Source organism: Ictalurus punctatus, chromosome 15 (assembly GCF_001660625.3).
Source record: "Ictalurus punctatus breed USDA103 chromosome 15, Coco_2.0, whole genome shotgun sequence".
Taxonomy (NCBI): domain Eukaryota; kingdom Metazoa; phylum Chordata; class Actinopteri; order Siluriformes; family Ictaluridae; genus Ictalurus; species Ictalurus punctatus.
Genome location: NC_030430.2, coordinates 21484686 through 21497726, shown reverse-complemented (window position 1 = coordinate 21497726; position 13041 = coordinate 21484686). Strand labels below are relative to the sequence as shown.

Genomic DNA, 13041 nt, shown 5'->3' with positions numbered 1-13041 from the left:
ATGAGTTATGTATAGAGAGTGAGTTCTTACTGAAACACACTGCAGATGGAGTTTCTGTCAGTGCTGCTGAGGTCGTCATGTCGGTGCCTGTTGTTGTTGTTGGTTGAATGCTCGTGCTCAATCCTATTGTATATAAAATATAAAATTGCACAAATCTTGGACACATTAGCTGTTTATAACTTTTAAAAAGGTCCATGACTGAGATAAAAGTCTAATACTGTCTGTACACACAGGTGTAGTTCTAGTGAGAATTAATTGTCTAGACATTTATTTTCAAAATGACAAAAATAAAAGTTTCACCTGTTACATGCAGCTGAATCTCTGTAAAGTAGGAGTAATATCCGACTGACCCATTTTTGTTCCACACTCCAAAAATATAAAATACTCCATCAGCTTCTCTCACATCGCTGAGGTTCACTCTGAGAACTTTAGCACTTTTGTCATCAGAAATGGAGAATCTTCCGTTCTGAAATTCTTTGTCAGTATCAACAACGTGTTCAGTATTCATGTCGTGATCCAGCATGAGGACATACTTGATGTTACTCTCATACTCCCCTGGATAGCTACATGTGATGGTGATATTCTGCCCAACAAAAGCGGTCTTTAATTTTGTCCCAGCACAACAAGAATCTGTCAATTATACAAACAGGACAATAAATAAATGACAGTTGATAAGCTTTATAGATGTGTAATACCTTATTATTGTTTTGACTTTGTGTACATGCTAAAAAATATTTCATAGCTATTACTAGCACAACAAGGTTAAATATTTAATCACCATTAACAACTTTTAGGTTCACAGTGGCGTTGCTCTGATTCTCCAATCCAAATCTGTATGTTCCAGCATCCTGTGGCTTCAGCTTTCTGATCAGTACTAGGAATAAGTTATACGTGTTTGAATACAAAAAAAATCTTCCTTCTTGTGTTTGGTGGCGTTTGGTCTCAGCACGTATTATATCGATGCAGTCGTTTCCTTTCACCTTACAAATATATTTACTATTGCTTGTGTACCAGTTGATATTAGATATCATAAGGACACTTCCTCCTGAGTAACCAATCACATCAGAGCAGTCTACTGGACCTGTCAATCAACAGAAAATCTCACTCATTTATATAGTTCACTCATCACATGCAGTTACTAAAGGAGAATAAGTTAGGAGAATATCTGACCTGAGAGAAGGCAGAGGATGAAGATGAGGAGGATCTTCATCGTGGAATGAAATTCAGCGTCACGTCACTTCTACTCCTTTACGTCTATTGAAATGTGCTCTGTCTATCTCAAGGAGGAAAGTCCTACTGATTCTCATTTCTATTTGCAGTCTGCTGTCTTTCAGCTTTATCAAGTCTGTCATTTCCTCTTTTCTCACAGTGCTGTATCCGTCAGTGATGCAGATCTGCATGAGCACCTCCCAGAGTTCTTTCAGACATACTGTTTACTTTGTTAAGTTGATGTATATGTTCACTTTTTGCCCCTTTTTTTGGTTGTTTTTTCAGTTACATTACATTACATTGCAGCATTTGGCAGACGCCGTTATCCAGAGTGACTTACAATTATCTCACTGATACAGCTGAGCAGTTGAGGGCTAAGCGCTTTGCTCAAGGGCCCAACAGTGGCAGTGTGGCAGTTTGGCAGTGCTGGGATTTGAACTCTCAACCTTCCCATCAGAATTCCACCGTCTTAACCGCTGAGCTAGCACTTCCCTGGTAGGGCAGCTCAGGTCTTTGTAGATACCTTTGTTTGTTATGTAAGTTAATGTCCAGAGGTTTATGAGCACTCACTGCAGTGACACTCTTAAACACTAAGATCTGCCTGGTTTTATTATTATTATTATTATTATTATTATTATTATTATATTAAATTGTATTTTATTTTTTATTTAATAAAGAATGATATGGAAATTAGAGGAAGGAAAGAACCACAAGGTTAGTGTTATTTCCCTGATTTCCTTTAAACTCTGGAATGCTGTCTGTGATTATATCACTCAGTAGGACGTCACTGTTGGTGGGAGTAAAATCTGGTGTTCATTTTTCTCTCACTTGTAAAAAGGATTTAGTGTAAAATCACATTACAGTTAATCTATAGAGGCACAACTCTAAATTACACGCTGCTTGTAAAGTTTAGTGCTCGTGAAAATGATTCGAAATATTCATTATTTTTAAACAGTGTGAAAACGTTCCATTTTTTACATTGTATATATTCTATATTTGACTATAGATCTGATATATTCATCATAAATACACAGACGGGTCTGGATGTTTTCAGTTGTTTTCTTAAAAATGAAATACAAAAGGCCATTTGAGATTAAATCCTTTAGCGTCACCTTGTGGTAAATTCATGCAGTGAGGTCTGTAAAATACAGAAATAATGAACTTTTTCACACTAACTGTTGTTACCCAGATGAGGACGGGTTCCCTTCTGAGTCTGGTTCCTCTCAAGGTTTCTTCCTCTTAAAACATCTTAGGGAGTTTTTCCTTGCCACCGTCGCCACTCAGTGGCTTGCTCAGTTGGGATAAATTCGCACCTTTAATATCTGTATACCATGTTGTCTATTGTAAAAAGCGCTATACACATAAAATTGAATTGAATTGAATTGAATTGAATTGAAATAAGAATTCTGGTTATTTTTGTTTCTTGTCAATTTTAACTGAGAGAGAAATCAAATGTAATTAGAATAAATATGCGATACAATCCTTCTTTGAATCAGCAACTACGATTAGTGAAATGAGTCAGGGATTTCTGTGCACTATTTGGTTTACCAGGTCATTTGGAAACAGATGAAAAAATGTATCTACTGGTTCTGTTCCCTCAACATTCAGTTTACACTTTCCTAAAAAAGGAGGCAGGTTTCCCTTAAACTGCTTGTCTTTGGTTTTCCAAAAACTTGTTGATCCTTCTTTATCTGGCTGCCATTCATCATCATCATCATCATCATCATCATCATCATCACTGTCACTATCCTCACTTGACTGACTTGGAATCTCATCTACAATCCTGTAGGCTTCTCTATTTCATGCTACTCTCAAACTCTGCAAAATACAAGATTAATCATGGGTGTCTAAAATCTATAAATCAATATTTGAAAAATATCCCCAAAATATTATTCCTTAGCTATTACTTGATGTCATCAAAGTATTATATGTTGTTTTTTTTTGTTTGTTTTTTTGTTTTTTACCTCAGTGGTTCTTCTTTTATAGAAGGATTGTACAGATGTTCCTGAAGTGGTCAGGCCATCTGAAGTTATGTCGGCCATCTTGGATATCAAGGAATTTTTTTGTAATTACAAGTAGTTGCCACAAGGTGGCAACCAATGGTATACTGAATTAGTGTCCACTCCAGTGGCTGTTATGCAGTTATTCTATTGAAATCCTTGCAACAGCCAGAAAATGGTGACCACTATGCATGAAAGGGCTAGGACGGTTCTCTCAGTATTGTCACATCAGTTCAGATTCCTCCTCACAACCTACTAAAAACCATTAAGATATCCATAACTAAACTTAAAGCCAAATAAGAGTTCACACATGGACAGTCACATTAGGAAATGGTACATTTAATGTCATACCAGGCGGCATTTATTTGTTATTTTACTTCAGCAGCATGTTCAAAAGTGCCAACAAAATGATATCGGTTATGAAAATAAGATTTTTATTTATTTAATACTGCTGTGCTGTTTGTATGATTAAATGTAAGAAATTATGAATGAATATTTTGTTGAAAACATAATCAAATTATTCCAGTCCTGAGTGGTGTTGGACAGTGGCGTATTCAGTGGCAGATTCCTCCTTACTGAAGGTGACTGCAGCATCATCTGGATTCTTCTTGAAACTCACAGTGGTGTAAGTGAGATTTTGGTCTTGGGGTGGTTGTACTGTGGAGGAGATCTCTTTATCAGGGTTAGTGGGTGATGAAGCATTCATATAAATGTCAGTATCTGAGTCAGAAACATGGTTGGTGTGGTTAATCTCCTCATAGATCCAAGCGGCATGGGGGACCTGAGAGTCGACAAGAAAAATGTAGAAGAACACGTAGAATGTTAAAAAAAGTGATGCAAAAACTTGTTCAGCGTCCTGTACACACACTGTAGCAGGTGAGGACGGGGTTTAGCATGAGTCTGCAGCAGGTAGCATTGCAAGGATAAGCTGTATTCCATGTATATTCATATGATTTCTGTTTCCTGAGCAGTGAGTGTGTGAGCTGAACAAACAAGCTGCAAAGTTATTTGCTTTGAAAACGTTTACAACACCGACTGCCTACCAAGCCCAGGGCATGAGATTATATTATAATGCGCATGTGTGCTTTTATCCTGTGTCTGTTGTGTTTCACCTACTGCCGAAAAATAGTTTTGCTGTTTTCATAAGTCAAACTGGGAAAAAAAAAATATTCTCACTAGATTTAGAAAAATGACTAAATTCCAATCACATGTAGATTATGAAGGGCATTCATGGCACAGCTGGTTTGCCTTTATTGCTGCCCAGAAATCTCCATAAAAGGCAAAATAGCTCAGAGATCTGAAAACCACTAAATGATGACTAATGATGGTAAAAGAGTGCTTTCTAAGTGTGATGTGTGCTAAACCTTCCAGTAATGCAGCTCAGCCATTGCAGTGTGACCATACACAAACACACTCACACTTCCTCCCTAACCACATATATAAATGTGTGTGTGTGTGTGTGTGTGTGTGTGTGTGTGTGTGTGTGTGTGTGTGTGTGTGTGTGTGTGTGTGTGTGTGTATAAACAAACTCGAAAGTTATTGTAGGATATGAACATTTTTCTGAACTAACTGTGATTTCATTAATACCACTCACATTTTTGTCGTATATTTAGCTTGATAAATAAGGCCCACTGTTACACACATGTACAGTAACACATTCAGACATAAATGCTGACCTGGTTATTGTTGTTGGATGAAGGTGTTAAACCTGTAACTGTACACAAAAGAAATGGCTCAGTTTATTCCAGTTGACATTGACTGCAGTTATAAAATCTTATCTCTGATGCAGGATGTCATTTTTGCGTGTCATAGAGAAGAAACTACACCTTGTCTTCTCTTGTGTCTCAGTTTGTAGACCATCAGTGCAAATCCACCAATCAGCAGCAGAGCCACACAGACACACACACTGATGATGACGGTGACAGTGGAAGTTCCTGGAGACAGAAACAGAGACATTACAGAACAGGAACAAAGCAAACATGTACATTACCATAATCTTTATACATAACCAGTAACATGTATGCTATAGTGTGTATGTGTGTAGATTAGAGCTGCTGATCACTTTCTGCACTTTTTTAAATCCTCTCTGCTGGTGTAATGATGTCATGTTGTAGAAGAAGGACATTAGATCCAGCAGTATATTGGTATCAAACTAGGATTAACCAGGAACCTTCAAATCCAATTAAGTTCCAGTTACTGGTGTTTAGCCCTAACAAACTGATCCCCTGATTTTAACATACCGATGTCCTCATAATAACACACTGATCCCCTGACTGATCCTCTGACTGATCCTCTGACTGTCCATGTTTAATATGAATACAGAATAAAAGAGTGAGTGTTATGTATGAGTGAGTTCTTACTGGCTGCATCAGATGAGATTTCTGTTGGTGTTGCTGATGTCATCATGGAGGTAGTGGTTGCTGTGTAAAACATGAAAGAAACAATTACACAGTAAATCCTGTAATTTTAGTCATGACTTTAATACTGTCCTGTAAATCACACATATGTGGTGTTAGTGAGAGCTGTTAGTATAAATATTCATACATCTTTAAAACAACATGAATAAAAGTTTCACCTGTAACATGTAGCTGGATCTCTGTGAAGAAGGAGAAATACTGGACTGACCACTGTCCGATATGCGCTCCACATAAATAAACTCCATCATCAGCTTCTCTCACGTCACCGATGTTCACAATGAGAACTTTAGCACTTCTGTCATCAGAAACTGAGAATCTGCCGTTCTGAGAATTTATTTCTAGAATGTGTTTAATAACACTGTCTTTATCAATTTTTATGATATGCTTGTTGTTTTTCTCATACACCGCTGGATAGTTACAGATGATGGTGGTATTCTGTCCTTGATAAGCATTCATAATGTTTGGCCCAGAACAACAAGAATCTGTCAATCATACAAACAATAACATGATAAATCTCAGTAGCCGTGTAATGCCTTAATCATGCCTTAATTTGGTTTTGTATGCATAAAATGTTTCAGCTTTAATAATGACCATTAACAACTTTCAGGGTCACATCAGTGCTGCTCCTAGTTGCCACACGCATGCTGTATCTTCCAGCATCCTGTGGCTTCAGCCTTCTGATAAACATTGTCAGAAATCCGTCTTTTTGTCTATAAAGTCTGAATCGTTCCACTTGAACATTGCTCTCTCCAGTGTTTGACCTTAATATATCTGTGCACATTATGTTTTCCATTTTACAAATATAGTTACTATTTACTGAACTCCAGGACAGTTTAGAGACCATAATGACGCTTCCTCCAGAGTAGCCGATCACATCAACACAGCCCACTGGACCTGTCAATCAAAAGGAAATCTTACTAATGCTTATAACTCTAGCTAATACGCTCACAATCCATGACAAATAACTTCATATGTGGTTAATAAAAATGAACAGCTGACCTGATATTAGGGAGAGGGTGAAGATGAGGAGGATCGTCATCATGGACGCAAGGTTCACTTCACTCTTTTGCTCTTTCCAGCACACTGAGAAATGTTCTAGTGGACGTCTCTTCGCTGTTATTTCCCAAAGGTCTGTATGTCATAAGGAATTTCTTCATTTAGACAGGATCTTGTGTGTTGGTGTTTTAAATGTACAGTTTTTCAACACACCACTAACTTCCTCCATATTACTGTTCGTGATTTCTGTTGGTGGTTATAACTGCCTTTTCAAAGTGTGTTCACTAAAACTTTTTAAATAATGGCTGTAATACGGAAAATGATCATTTATCTCATAAAAACCAGATCTATTTCCTGCACCTTCAGTACTACACCAGATATAATCTCGATATCTCTATGTTCAGAGAGCACTTTTACTCTGTTACATCAGTTTTCTTTAATGCTGTTGTGCAAGTCTCTCCACATGAGCACTGATTACAAAACTATACTATTATCTAACTGATCTTCTTCTCTGTATTTATTATTAAAGTTACAAATGGAACAAACAAGCTATTATAAAGGGAATAAACAAGCTATTTTGGGTCACGTCCACACCTGTAATCCTTGGCCATCCATACATAGCAGAGTGATGAAGATGTCAGGTGGAGCATCCACAGCATATAGCTTTAGAGCTTATGTTTAATTTTTAACTCATGTTCATGCCTTCCCTCTGTCCTGTTTATTGCTTAGCATTCCTCACTTTATCTAATTATTCTCCTTTACCAGCTATTATTATTATTATTATTATTATTATTATTATTGTTGTTGTTGTTGTTGTTGTTGTTTTTAACTACATAATGTGATGACGGAAATAGTAGATTGTGTTTTTAAAATAACTAATAGTACTAGTTATCATGTAAAGGCAAACTAGCGACTCCATTTCCCAGAATGCACCATGAACTACAAACATGGCCGACGACTGCAATTCGCAATGTAACACAGACACGTCACCTTTCCATAAGAACTAATCACATACACCTGTTCCTGATCACAATCAACATCACACCACACTATAATAGAGACTGATCAGTCATTAATTTTTAACTCATGTTCATGCCTTCCCTCTGTCCTGTTTATTGCTTAGCATTCCTCACTTCATGTAATTATTCTCCTTTACCAGGTATTATTATTATTATTCTTGTTGTTGTTTTGTTGTTGTTGTTGTTATTATTATTATTATTATTATTATTATTATTATTATTATTATTATTGTAGTTGTTGCTGTTATTATTATTATTATTATTATTATTATTATTATTATTATTATTATTATCATGATCATTATCATTATTGTTATTATTTACTACATAATATGTAAACAATAAAATCTGCATGAATCCAGGATATTGTCACTAAAATTACACATATATAAAAGCAAGAGTTTTCCTTCCAACATTCCAACAATCATTGCTCTGAAATTAGTTTAACTTGCTATGTATTTCAAGTTGCACACTCTTTACACATGTCTAACAAGACAAACATACAGTATAACACATATGAAATATGTTGTGAATATATAGTGTTTTATTATTGAATATGAACCATTCACATTAACCTCATCAGTTCAGTGAAAATTAATAAGCAGCTTCCTACAATTTATGATTGTTACAGCACTTACTTCCTGTTTATCACTCTGCTCCGTAACAATGATCACTGAAATATCCACAGACAAAACATTTAAAATTGAAATTTTTTTTTTGATGAAGAACTGCTCACATGCACCTTGATTATTAAAGTTAAAATAATTTATTTTGTTTTTCTTTACATGAATTTGCCATCAAATTTCACTCAATATGCAAGTACACTTATAAAACTGATATTTATATGGCATAGAGTTTCACTCAAGTGTTACGATGCAATCCTCACCTAATACCACGTCATCATGCCACCAACATTTCATTCACATATAGATGATATACATTTTCCCCCATTTTTTTTTTAACATTACATCACAGTTTTAAGTTTACATTATTGACATGAATAAAACAGTACAGAAGTAACAGTACAGAATAAAACACGATTGAGCGAGCTGTTATTGGGAAATAATCAATTATAGGGAGTTACTATTGCCAGCCTGAGGTGATTATATTCCAATAACATCAGGTCCAAACTTTTACCACAGCAATTCACCACAATTACATTTTTACTTTGCATCACAATTAAAAGAATAAATAAAAAAGTAAGCATTAAGAATGCAGGGTGTGGTAAACGGAGTTAGTCTGAGTTCTAGGATTCAGACATTGGTAGTGTGAATATGATTGGTCGGTGGTGTAAGTCAGAGATGTGTAGCCTGAATCAGCTTGGTTGGTGCGGGGGTCCAGTGTTTGGTATGTTGAATCTGATTGGCTTGTAATTGAATGCAGATTCTGATGATTCAGTCTCATTACACTGTTCAAGTTTTCATATGGGGGTAAATTATCCAAGTCATTCTCATAAACAGAAGAAGCCTAAAATGAGATAAATAAATGACTGTTACTTTTTAGTGGTGTGGGATGGTAGAATATCCATCACTCCCACAAACACAGCATTAAGAGTTGTATAGTTTTCAATATATTCTATATTTTATGGCCCTGCCCTGTGCTATTGTTTGTCATCCACAACTGGAGCCAATTATTCAGGGAATTCATGGAATCTGATTGTGGTCAGAGAATCGTATATCAAGGCAGGTAAAAAGGTTTAGAGATTGAAATAGTGAGAGAATTATGATCCAGACTCATTCAAAAACCTTTTACAAACAACTGATTTGTAGCACCTTGATGAATATCAACATCCTCTCATAAGCACGTGACGTATATCAACATAGATTATCACACTTTCACGAGACCACTCTGTAGGACATGTTCGGCACCATCATAACCACACCCACATCTCCACTGCACTATTTGAATAAGATTGATATGTAATAAATACTTTTAACTCATTCTGAAACGAACCAATCCTAGTGTTTTCATGACATATGATTAGGTTCATGGAATTTTGGTCTCATCAGATTCAGAGAAGAGATTTTAGAAACTGTTGATTAAAGGTTAATCTATATATTGATTAAACTATATTGATTAATGGCTATGCTTTGCAGATTCATGACATACTATACTGTTAGTTAAATACTTTATGCCAATTTCGGTTCCGGAGTGTAACACTACAAAATGCAAGCCACTGTAGATAGGTTTGTTGGCTTATGAGTATTGTAGTAATGTGAAAGTACAGAGATCCCGCCCCCAAGATCTTGGTTAGGCCACAAGACCGCAACATTTTCCGCATATCAAGCATGCCTACAGCATAGGGACTTTAGGGGGCTGCTGCCCAAACAGCCTACATCAAAATTTCACGTTGTTGCACACATGTAGGTCTAACACAATCAGACATAAATACTCACCTCTTCACTGTCTGTGGATGAAGGTGTTGAATCTGTAATTATACAAATGGCTCAGTTTCTTCCAGATGACTGCAGTGAACAAATCCTATACATGATAGAATGTGTGTGTGTGTGTGTGTGTGTGTGTGTGTGTCTGTACCGTGTGTTCTCTTGTGTCTCATTTTGTAGATCATCAGTGCAAATCCTCCAATCAGCAGCAGAGCCACACAGACACACACACCGATGATGAAAAAAAAACCTGGAGCCAGAAACAGAAACAACACAGAACCGGAACAGACCAGACACACAATCTTCATACACAACATGTATTTTGTACAGTGTATGAGTGTACATTAGAGCTGTTGGTCAGTTCCTGGTCTTTTTTAATATCTGGTGATATGAGTCATGTTGTAGAAGATGTGGTTAGACCTAACAACAATGGGTACCAAACAGAGATATGAAACCAGGAACCTTTCATCTTTAATCATGTTCTAGTTCCTGTTGTGGAGCCCTAACACACTGATCTACTGATTATAACACACTGATCCCCTGGCTGTAAAACACTGATCCACTGACTGTAACAAACTGATCCCTGACTGTAACAAACTGACCCCCTGACTATAACAAACTGACCCCCTGATTGTAAAACACTGATCCCTTGTCCGTAGTACACTCATCCCCTGACTGTAACACACTGATCTCCTGACTATAACAAACTGATCCCCTTATCTGTAAAAAATTGATCCCCTGAGTGTAGCAAACTGATCCCCTGATTGTAAAACAGTGATCCCCTGTCTGTAACACACTGATCCCCTGACTGTAACACACTGATCCCCGGTCTGTAACGCACCGATCCCCTGACTGTATACACATGCATTTGACATGGATACGGAATTAAACAGTGAGAGGCATGTCTAATGAGTGAGCTCTTACTGAAACATTCAGCATCAGATGGGATTTCTTTTGGTGCTGCGGATGTTATCATGTGAATTGCTGTGTAAAACAGGAAAGAATAAAATGACTGTAAATCATTCTTCTTTGATCACTAAGCATGCCTTTAATGCTGTCCTGTAAATCACACCTATTTAGTGTTAGTGAGATCTGTTTAAAACATCTTTGAAGCAACAGGATTAAATGTTTCACCTGGAATGTGTAGCTGGATCTCTGTGAAGTAGGAGTAAAACGGGACTGAGCCCTCTCCGATATACACTCCACATAAATAAACTCCATCATCAGCTTCTCTCACTTCACTGACGTTCACACTGAGAACTTTAGCACTTGTGTCATTGGAAATGGAGAATCTGCCGTTCTGAGGTTTTGTCTGAGTGTTAAGAATGTGTTTAATAACACGGTTATTATCGAGTTTATTGATATGTATGTAGTTTCTCTCATACACTGCTGGATAGTTACAGATGATGCTGGTATTTTGTCCAAGACAAGCATTTATTATTTTTGGCCCAGAACAACAGGAATCTGTCAATCATAAAAACCAGAAGAAAAAAAAATCTTAATTTCATGTTCAAGGGACAAAAAAGTATCAGTTTTAGTAATAAAACATGGTTAAACATTTCCTCACCATTAACAACTGCCAGGTTTACATCAGTGCTCTTCCCAGTCCCTACTCCTATTCTGTATGTTCCTGCGTCTTGTAGCTTCAGCTGTCTGATAAACACTGTCATATATCCTTTTGTGTTTGAATACAGCATGAATCTTTCTACTATAACATAGTCCTCTTTGGTGTTAAAATGTATTAAATCTCTGCAGGCTTCTTTTCCCACCTTACAAACATATTTACTTTGTCTTGAATCCCATTTTAGATTAGAGATTATAATGACGCTTCCTCCCGAGTAGCCCTTTACATCAGAGCAGCCCACGGAACCTGTCAATCAAAAGGAAATCTTTACTAATATCTAGAACTCTATTAATACACTCACAATTCATGATAAATAACTTCACACATGGTTAATAAAAGAGAATATCAGACCCGAGATCAGGGAGAGGGTGCAGATGAGGAGGATCTTCATCATGGACTGAAGCTTCACTTCATTTCCCCTTTCCAGCACACTATGAAATGTTCTACTGGAGTTCTCTTAGCTGCTGTTGCCCAATTTATTTCTCAGTAAGTTCCTCTTTTGGTTTTATATTTGTGTGTGTGTGGGTGTGTGTGTGTGTGTTGTGGTGTTTTTACATTTTCATTTCCATCTTCTCAACACTCTCTAACACACTGTTAATCTCCTCTGTATTACGTGATTTAGTGACGGTGGTTCTATCTGTCTTGATAAACGTCTTCACTAAACCTTGTCCCCAGTGATGACTGGGCGTGACATTACCTGGGAAGGCTAAAGAATTCTACTACCTATCAGCAGGGCCGTAACCAGGATCAAATTATTCGCGGGGTCCACATTGTAGAGATGTTTCATAATCTTAGCACAACATGAGAGCTAAACATAATGAATAATTCAGTCGATGCAACTCAGAATCTTGGAATGCAGTTCCGTTACATTAGTTACATTACATACTACATACTACCATCACTACCAGTATCAGGACATCGCTGTTTCCACAAAGAATTCGACAATGCAGGCTGTGAGTTACAAACCTCCGTAACTTATTGCTGCTATTATGAAACTCTTCAGGTTGTGCCTTATAACACATCAAGTCAAGGAAGCTTTATTGTCACAGAAGTAATGCAGTTACTCCAGAATCATAGTGGCATATGTAACATGAAACAATGTTTGACAGGAGGATTAGTAATTGATATAATCAGTAAATGCAAAGTCAACAATTACAGTAAGTACAGACCATAAATTATTTAAAAAATTATAAGATATACAATAAACTACATAGTGAGGAATACAGTAAACACCAAATTCAACACATTCTATTGCAGAGTAGTATTGAACGTGTACATTTCTGAGCAGTGTTATATATATATATATATATATATATATATATATATATATATATATATATATATATATATATATATATATATATATATATTCAACACTGTAAAACCGGATAA

The 13041-nt window shown here is 36.5% G+C and overlaps 3 protein-coding genes across 6 annotated transcripts in view; all 3 read right to left on the bottom strand.

Moving 5' to 3' along the window:
• The window catches only part of LOC128635149 (uncharacterized), a 4304-nt gene extending 2460 nt beyond the window's left edge, over window positions 1-1844 (bottom strand). The window contains exons 1-4 of one of the 3 annotated variants that reach the window (XM_053686460.1): window positions 1171-1844; window positions 779-1081; window positions 301-630; window positions 31-123 (exon numbers count right to left, since the gene is read on the bottom strand). In XM_053686460.1, coding sequence (XP_053542435.1) covers window positions 31-123; window positions 301-630; window positions 779-1081; window positions 1171-1210 — 766 coding nt within the window. In that variant the 5' untranslated portion in view covers window positions 1211-1844. The remainder of the gene's footprint in view (window positions 1-30; window positions 124-300; window positions 631-778; window positions 1082-1170) is intronic. The other 2 variants (XM_053686459.1, XM_053686461.1) reach the window with 2 other exon arrangements.
• Window positions 1845-3527: 1683 nt separating this feature from the next.
• Window positions 3528-6781, bottom strand: LOC108276473 (CMRF35-like molecule 8). Of its 2 annotated transcripts, none has more exons than XM_017488174.2 (7): window positions 6626-6781; window positions 6218-6520; window positions 5785-6108; window positions 5570-5629; window positions 5036-5143; window positions 4886-4917; window positions 3528-3990 (listed from the first exon to the last, which is right to left on the bottom strand). In XM_017488174.2, the coding sequence occupies exons 1-7, from the start codon at window positions 6666-6668 to the stop codon at window positions 3727-3729; spliced, it is 1134 nt and encodes a 377-aa protein (XP_017343663.1). In that variant the 5' UTR covers window positions 6669-6781; the 3' UTR covers window positions 3528-3726. The 2 variants fall into 2 exon arrangements, with proteins under 2 accessions (XP_017343663.1, XP_017343662.1); XM_017488173.2 differs by having other exon boundaries at window positions 4886-4923; window positions 6626-6779.
• Window positions 6782-8232: 1451 nt separating this feature from the next.
• Window positions 8233-12093, bottom strand: LOC124626100 (junctional adhesion molecule-like). The gene is made up of 7 exons (XM_047160526.2): window positions 12001-12093; window positions 11593-11895; window positions 11160-11489; window positions 10950-11009; window positions 10177-10275; window positions 10038-10069; window positions 8233-9108 (listed from the first exon to the last, which is right to left on the bottom strand). The coding sequence occupies exons 1-7, from the start codon at window positions 12041-12043 to the stop codon at window positions 8848-8850; spliced, it is 1128 nt and encodes a 375-aa protein (XP_047016482.1). The 5' UTR covers window positions 12044-12093; the 3' UTR covers window positions 8233-8847.
• Between the last annotated feature and the right edge of the window lie 948 nt (window positions 12094-13041).

What these genes read in the sequence shown, in the direction of transcription:
- LOC108276473 (XM_017488173.2), bottom strand. Translation starts at nt 6,668, where the DNA reads ATGATGACGATCCTCCTCATCTTCACCCTCTCCCTAATATCAG. An exon ending in GATCCAGCTACATGTTACAG is followed by an intron (nt 5,630 to 5,784) that starts GTGAAACTTTTA and finishes TGTTTTACACAG; the next exon opens with CAACCACTACCTCCATGATG. An exon ending in GAGACACAAGAGAAGACAAG is followed by an intron (nt 4,924 to 5,035) that starts GTGTAGTTTCTT and finishes TTTTGTGTACAG; the next exon opens with TTACAGGTTTAACACCTTCA.
- LOC124626100 (XM_047160526.2), bottom strand. Translation starts at nt 12,043, where the DNA reads ATGATGAAGATCCTCCTCATCTGCACCCTCTCCCTGATCTCGG. An exon ending in GATCCAGCTACACATTCCAG is followed by an intron (nt 11,010 to 11,159) that starts GTGAAACATTTA and finishes TGTTTTACACAG; the next exon opens with CAATTCACATGATAACATCC. An exon ending in GAGACACAAGAGAACACACG is followed by an intron (nt 10,070 to 10,176) that starts GTACAGACACAC and finishes GTATAATTACAG; the next exon opens with ATTCAACACCTTCATCCACA.